The sequence below is a fragment of the Rhinatrema bivittatum genome, chromosome 11 (genome assembly GCF_901001135.1).
Source record: "Rhinatrema bivittatum chromosome 11, aRhiBiv1.1, whole genome shotgun sequence".
In the NCBI taxonomy this organism is placed as follows: domain Eukaryota; kingdom Metazoa; phylum Chordata; class Amphibia; order Gymnophiona; family Rhinatrematidae; genus Rhinatrema; species Rhinatrema bivittatum.
In genome coordinates, this window is record NC_042625.1 from 19,144,213 (window position 1) to 19,152,408 (window position 8,196).

Below are 8,196 nucleotides of genomic sequence, written 5' to 3' on the forward strand. Positions count from 1 at the left end.
ACTTTTTTTTACTTATCTTGTAAACTGAAAGCTCTCATTCCATGAATAAATGCTCTGAACACAAACCCAATTGTTGCGCTGGGAGTGGACCCTTGACCTGGGTTGGCCCTCCAGTTGGACCCGGAGAGTGCCTGCCACCAGGAGGCGGAGCACAGGAGGAGACAGAGGCTAGCTGGAGCTTCACCAATAGCAACTTGGGGTTCCCTCTGGTTGAGCCCTTAGTTACCCGGGCCGCCTGGTCTTAGGTAGGCCTTGCAGGGTCTCCTAGAGAGAAAGTTCAAGGGAGTGCCCACCACAAACAAGGGTGCGTGGTCGGTGTTCAGGCAAGGAAGTCCGGAGGTCGCAGGAGGCCAGAATAGAGTGTCTGAGTGTATAGCGAGAAGCAATGCCAGAGACTTGGCGTAGAATGGTCAGCCAGGCAGGGTTGGTAACAGAGGTCTGTTCGTTCGTAAGAGTTCCAGGCACAGGTCAGGGCAGGTAGCAATCAGAGAGTAGTCGGTGTTCCAGGCAGAAGTCATTGCAGTCAAGAATAAGCAAAGGTCAGTACCGTGAGATTGGTCCAAAGGGTACTACCAGGGATGGAGAGACGAAGGAGCAGGAGACGCTGGAACGGGAGACACAGGAGTCGCTGGAATGGGAGACCCAGGAGACAATGGAATTGGAGGCACAGGAGATGCTGGCACAGAGAGACTGGAACGCAGAAAGGCAAACTTGTTATCACTAGGTGATCGACCCGATTGCCAAGGCAAGAAAGTGAAATGAGGCACTTCCTTATATACATGAATCAATCTGGGCGCACCGAGGAGCTAGGACCCGCTCTTGGCCCTTTAAGAGGCCAGTCATTCCGCGTGCACGCACCTAGGGGGCGGGGCCAATGCCACGGAGGACGCCGAGCCCTGCCGTGAGGCCTGGCTGGAGCTGGGAAGTGAAGCGTTGGGGAATGCCGCCGCAGAACGCCGAGGCCGAGTGGAGCTGGCGGCAGATGTGAGGAAGGACGGCCCGGGACTGGCTGGTGAGGAGGAAGGGTAAGTGGGCCCGGGAGGTGGTTGGGTGCGAGCGGGCCGCGCAACACCAACACTGACAATGCTTAGGCACCGACAAATGCTTTCATCAGGGGATCAATTGAAATAACTATAATAAAAGCACAAAGAAAAATATTACGTTTTATTTTTATTACAAATTTTAAAACCTTTTAATATCAGCTACGCATGTATAATAATACCTACAGTTTGACCTCATTCAGCTCTACGTAGCTTCTCAAAAATGGCAGTGAGTTAACCCAAATGCCATCAACCTCTAGAATTTAATGAGTTAAAGCAGTCAGATGCATTAACCTATGGGATCTAGTAATGTCACTATGTGCCCACAATACAAAAAAGTGGCAAAATAACACAAACTCTAAGATTTAAGGAGCTAGGCAAACAGATGCATTCATCTATAAGAACCAGCAGCATCACTACTGTTACACTCCATGGCCGCAGACGGCTGCGACTGCTGCTGCTCACCTCTCTTTTTGCTGCTTTAGCTCCGTTGGGCAAACTCGCGGCCTCTGCCAGCTACCTTCCGGCCTCCGTTCCCGGGCCTACCCAAGCAGCATGGACGCTGCCGACCACCTCTTACCCGTGCCCGCACTCCCCAACCTGCTTTAACCACGTCATGGCGGGAACCTCGGGGGTGTCCCCACTAGATGATGTCATTCAACTCCGATATTTAAGCTCACCAGCCCAGACAGCTGGTGTTGTTCCAGTTCCTGCTTCCATGGTGTGAGACTATCTGGTACCTGCTCCTCAGGGGCCCCCACTTGTCTCTCAGCTATCCGCTTCTCAGAGGGTCTTTACCTGGACTTCTACCTGCCTTGCTCCCCGAAGCTTCCTACGGAACTTCTTCGTGTCTTCAAGTCTGTGAGTACCACGCTGTGGACCCCTTTTGTGATATCTATGTGTGCAACCTGTCCAGTGTACCCCGCTTTGCGGACCATTGCCGTGATTCATCAGAGGAGTTGCCTCCAGGTCTATGCTGCTCTGTGGATCAATGCCGTGATATCTTAGAGGAACCCTTGCCGGTGTACCCCGCTCCGTGGACTACTACCATGATCTCCCATTGAGGAACCCTCCAGTATACCATCTCTATGGGCCAGTGTACTACAGTGACTGTATTTATCTCATGGCACCCCCGTTCCTCGGGTAGTGCCGCAGCTATTGCCTGACTCTACTCATCCGAGCTGAGTCCAACGTCAGCATCTGCACTGTCGCTCTGTGGCCCACCTCCAAGGGTTACTCTCGCTTTCTCCATCCATATCTCTGCTGTATATCATCCTGCAGCCGAGACTCCGCCTCCCAACGGTGAGGCTCAGTGGGGCCTCTCCCCTGGGCAGTACCACCCCTCACCTCAGCCAAAGGGCCCACATACTGACTAATCCTAACAACTACCTGCAGCTAAGGGAACACAGACCAGACAGCTTTCTTATTTAAACCCAAGGTGTGCACCATTTGTGATTGAAACATCCACTTCTGTTCAGCGTAAGATTGTAATCACCCCCACAATCATCTTTTTTAATTTCCCCCAAAACTGAAAAAAACAAATCTTCAAAGGAATGTTCATTTTCCAAACTGTTCTACCAATGGGTCTTCTGTTCTCTGTCAATTTATTGCACTCTGGGGTTCAATCATATGTGTCCTTAAAACACGTTTTGTTTTGCTAACATACGACAACTTGCACAGACACCAAATCATATACACTCAAGGCGCAAGCTGCCTTCACTCCCGGTTTAAAATAGTTTCATTTTTCAAACAAGCAGATTTATATTTGCATGGGTCTGAGCACGAACTGAACGGTGACCACACGCAAAATGCCCCTTTTCCACCAGACCATCACTTGTGTTATCATACTGAACAAATCGGGAATGTACTGTTTGATCCTTAATACTGCGGCCTTTCTGGTATGCAAACATAAATTTCTCTTTGAAAATAGGATGGAATTGTAAAATATATCAATGTTTGTTAATATTCTTGCATACGCTGACAAAGAGAATGGCAAGACACAAGTTAAACGTGAGGGATTTGAACGTCATTTTGGTTGTTACAGAAGCTTCCTATTATTCTATTTGGTCCATTTCATTGCTGTATTGACTACTGTTGATGGATAACCTCTTTCTAGAAAATTTTACCGCATCTCTTGTGCCCTCAATTGAAATTCATCTACTGTCGAACATAACTGGCAAAGGCACAAGAACTGTCCAAACGTATGCTGTCACACAAACGTTGGGGATGACAGCTATCATACCTCAAAATTGTATTTCTGTCTGTTGGTAGCTATCATTATATCTAAAAAAGAAACCGAGACTCTACTCAGTGTAGATGTGAATTATAAATGTGGATCACATCCATTTAGCCAAAACATAAACTCATTAAGCAGACTAATATCTCCTGTATACAGAATTATGATGTCATCAATAAATCAAGCAAGAGCAATACCTCCCAAATCTGTCCTGAAAGTCTGCCTGAGAACTGTTTTTCTTATCTATGTAAATGCCTTTGGAAATTGTCCTCAATGTTTAGAGTTTCATTGTATTGGAGTAGTGTAGTGGTTAGAGCAGCAGGCTATAAACCAGGGAAGCCAGGTTTCAAATCCCTCTGCTGCTCCTTGTGATCATAGGCAAAGTCACTGCTCCTTCCTTTGCCTCAGCTACGAACTTATAGGGTCATTTTCCAACGTGCGATGGCCCATAATTGTGTGCATTAGGGCATTAACGCATGCGATAATGGGCTTATCGCGGCGGTAGAATTAGGGAGGGGTTTAAGGAAATAGGGTGGCGGCACCACTGCCGGTGATAATATTTTGGACATTATCGCCGGCAGTAGCACGGGGAATAGCACCACCTTTTAGCGTGACGCTATGGGGCAATATTGTGTGGCATGGCTGCACCATGGCAGGCAAAACCGCACCGCTGTGATACGGCCGGCTGCACACTAGCACCCCTCCACCCCCTTTTTTTGCCCCACCCCCTTTACCACGGCAGCTCATCATTCAGCGGGAATGTTGAATCTAGGCCTTACTAAGCATTTTCCCCCTAGACACAGAATGGGGACAAAAAGCCTTCGTAAATTGGACATTTGGATTAGAGATAGGGAAATACTTATAGTGCCTGAATGTAATCCACTTTGCAGAGCCTGAAAGGTGGAATATAAATAAATAATATATAACATTGCCTCAGCCCTTAATTGCTTCCTCTGGTGATCATGCTATTTATCAACAAGTTCACAGATGTGTGTAAATTATAATCGATTTTATAGAACAAGGCATCACAATACTGTCAGAAGGGAAGCAGTTAGCTTTGATAAAATACAGAGCCTGCTCAGTCTGGCATGCTGTACTGAATAATCAGAATTCTCATGTTTTTTCTAATGAATTCAATCCCAGGGAATAAAGATTCTGGCTTAAACCCATGGAATCTCATGCCCTACAATGGATGTTTATCTTGTATTAACAAACTGTGGATTTTAAATTGAAGTTTGGGCCCATTCTCATAAGACATATTAACCTTTAAGTTAAATTTGCATTTTTATGTGCAATGCCAAATGTAAAATGAAAAACTGAAGTTTCCAAGAGGGACCTACACTAATATATGGGCATGAGGAAGAGAAATACAGGTAGTCCTCGACTTACGACGTTGATCCGTTCTTACGCAGCGTCGTAAACCGAATTTCGACGTAAGTCGGACCATACGTTCATACAGTACTGTACTGTAAACACTTAGCCTATACTAACACAGTTAGTTAGTAATTATCAATAAACACACAAGTACAGTAAAATATTGTGCAGTAGGTTTAATAATGAAATACTGTACAACAGTACAGTCATAAACAGTGTACAGTACTGTAATAAAAAAAACTGTAGTACTTACGTACTGTACTGTAAAAAACAGAGAACAATTCCAAAGAGAGAACAGGCTTATTGGGAGGAAGCTGCAGAAGGTGCTGGAGATACTGGGGCAGCCGAGTCAAGATTGGCAGGTGAGTCCAGAGGGATAGGTGAAGTAGAGGGTACAGGTACAGGATCTGTTGCAGGTCTCTCTACCTTCTTAAAGTACTGCTGCAGGTTAGCCTGGAAGGAGACCATCTTCTTCTCCTCCAAGATCTCCTTGTAACACCTAAGGGAATCCATGACTCCTCTGGCAACCCTAGTGTACCTTTCCGTGTCGTGATCCTCAGCCTCAAACCTTGACAACCCTTTCTCTATCAAGGCAAATCCTCCTGCCAAGCCCTGCCTTGTAAATCTCTTGGGTTCTGGGGTTGGTACAGAGGAAGATTCTTCCTCTTCCTCTATCATCTGCTTCTCCAGTTGAATGAGGTCCTCAGAAGATAACTCCTCTCCATGAGATGCCAGTAGCTCTGTGACATCATCCTCCTCCACCTCCAGATTCATTGTCTTACTCATAATAACAACGTTCTTTATGACAGTAGTCACTGACTCTTGAACCCCTGTGAAATCATTCACAAACTGGGGACACAGCTTTTTCCACACACCATTCATACTGGTCTGCTTCACCTCATCCCAGGAATCGGCAATGTTCTTCACAGCATCAAGGATGTTGTATGCTTTCCAAAAGTCCTTTAGAGTCAAGTCCTTATTCTTTTCTGTTGCTCCTAAAGCATTACCAATGACCCTTCGGAGGTGGTAGGCTTTGAATGTAGCAATGACTCCTTGGTCCAAAGGCTGTATTAGGGCAGTGGTATTAGGTGGAAGGTAAACCACCTTGACATTAGGGTGAAAGTCATCCAGATGGGCAGGGTGTCCAGGGGCATTGTCCAGAATTAGCAACACCTTAAAGGGGATATCCTTGGAGGTACAGTACTGCTCCACGCCTGGCACAAAATGGTTGGTGAACCAGTCCTCAAACACTGCAAGTGTCACCCATGCCTTCTTATTAGATTTCCAGATGACTGGTAGTTGACCCTTGGAAATGCCCTTGAGTGCCCTTGGATTCTCAGCCTGATACACTAGCATGGGCTTCAGTTTGTAGTCACCAGCAGCATTGCCCCCAAGAAGCAAAGTCAGTCTCTCCTTGCAGACTTTATGACCTGGTGCTGACTTCTCCTCCTTGGCGATGTACGTACGGTTAGGCAAACGCTTCCAAAACAAACCTGTCTCATCCACGTTGAACACTTGTTGAGCACAGTAACCCCCCTCCGTAATTATCTCAGCCAATGCTTTGGGAAATTCACTTGCTGCTTTCTCATCACCACTAGCAGCTTCACCTTGCACTTTAATGTTATGGAAGTTGGCACGATCCTTAAACCTCATAAACCAACCTCTACTCGCCACAAACTCTTCTCTTTCACTTCCTTCCCCCTTTTCTCTTTTCAATGCCTCAAACAATCGCCTAGCCTTCTCCTGAATAACCATAAGGCTCACAGGGATACGGCGTTGATTTTGGTCTTCCAACCACAGCACTAATAATCTTTCCATCTCAATAATAAGCCCACTACGCTGCTTTGTTATTACTGTCGCTTTCATAGGAGCAGATCCTTTCACATGTTCAAGGATACGATCTTTATCCTTGATAATCGTAGCAACAGTAGAACGACTAAGTCCTAATGACCGGCCAATGTCTGTCGCCGTTTCCCCCTTATAAGATCTCTTTATGATATCTAATTTCACCTCCATGGTGATGGCCTTCCTTTTCTTTGATGCACTGGCATCAGAAGAGTCTGGCTTACGTTTGGGAGCCATAATGAAGGGTGATATGGCTGGCAGGAGACGCACAACCACGTAAGTCGGAATAAGACGTCCGTCGTAATAAAGCGTCGTAACCATAAGTCGGAATAAGGCGTGTAATAAAGCGTCGTAACCATGAAACAACGTAACTCGAGACCGTCGTAACCCGAGGACTACCTGTATTTAGCCCACTTAGTATGAGGTTCCTTAACATATTTAGAAGAATTTGTTTGCGTGCATTGTGTGAAATTCAGTGTGTCTATTTACAGAGTGAATGTATGAATGATTAGATAAGGAGAGAGGAGCTCACTTTATGGTTATTGATATCTTGTATTAGTCACATTTTCTATTCTCCCATAGTGCTTCCAATTATCTTGGAGAAGTAACCCAGTACATATTAGATTTTATTATTCAGCAGTCTGATTCATTGAGAAAGCAATGAACACGGGTATCTGATACTCAGCCCTTGATTTCCAGCTCCATTTCCCATGCATTCTCAAAGGGAGGATGATGCAGAACTTGGTAAAGGGTGAGAGGAGAATGAGAGGGGGACACTGTACCAAAGCTACTGCTGATAGGCCTGTGTCTAAGGGGAAGTGCCCAAGACTGAAGGTTCTCCAAAGTCACCTAATACCCTTGCACCAACCCTGGGTTTGATTATTATAACTTGCTATATTTCAAAGTTACCACAAATTAGCCTTGAAAGGCTTCAGTTTCACCAGAATATGGCCACATAAATTCTAACAGGCGCCAAATCCAGAGCTTACTTTACTCTGATTCTGCGGGAGCTCTCTAGTGGCAAGATTTATCTAATGTTTGGGTACGTGCCAGGTACTTGTGACTTGGATTGGCCACTGTTGGAAACAGGATACTGGACTTGATGGGCCCTTGTCTGACCCAGTATGGCATTTCTTATGTTCTTATGTTCAATTCATAATTCTGTAATTCTGTCCACTGTATTCAAGTGGCTGGATGGAAAATGTCCCATCCGTTTAAAGAAACTTTTTAATTCCACATGTGCTTAGACGGAATCTGCATTTGCATTCCTCATAGCAAGACTTGCTGATTTTTACTTCTTGGTCTAAAGCAATGCTTGTTGCGACTCACAGATCAGTAGTATCAATGGTCCCACACTATGAAATGATGTGCCTTTGGCCATTCATTCTAAGACGCATCATTTGATTTTCAGGGCATGCTGGTATGTCCTGAGCTCTCATGATATCCCCATTTTCTAGCCATCTTTGTTTTGATTTTATTCTGAGCTTTGGGTGCTCGGAAGGGTTAGATAGCCCAGATGTTACAGGACCGGGCTGTGCCCTGGTCCCTCCTCCTACCTCGGGGCCGGCCCGGCCCGCATGGAGCTCTTCCCGGCTGCATAGCCCCAATCTTCAGCCTGCCACGGCTCTCCCTCGAGCAGGGAGATGCCATCAACCTGACGCGCTGGGCCCCGCCCCCTAGGCGCATGCGCACGCGGGGGCT

General features: G+C 46.1%; 1 protein-coding gene across 1 annotated transcript; it reads right to left on the reverse strand.

The window, feature by feature from the left end:
* Nucleotides 1-4,811: 4,811 nt before the first annotated feature.
* On the reverse strand, nucleotides 4,812-6,750 carry LOC115073169 (tigger transposable element-derived protein 1-like). Its single transcript, XM_029571389.1, has one exon. It carries the CDS (start codon nucleotides 6,730-6,732, stop codon nucleotides 4,951-4,953), a length of 1,782 nt encoding a protein of 593 aa, XP_029427249.1. The 5' UTR covers nucleotides 6,733-6,750; the 3' UTR covers nucleotides 4,812-4,950.
* Between the last annotated feature and the right edge of the window lie 1,446 nt (nucleotides 6,751-8,196).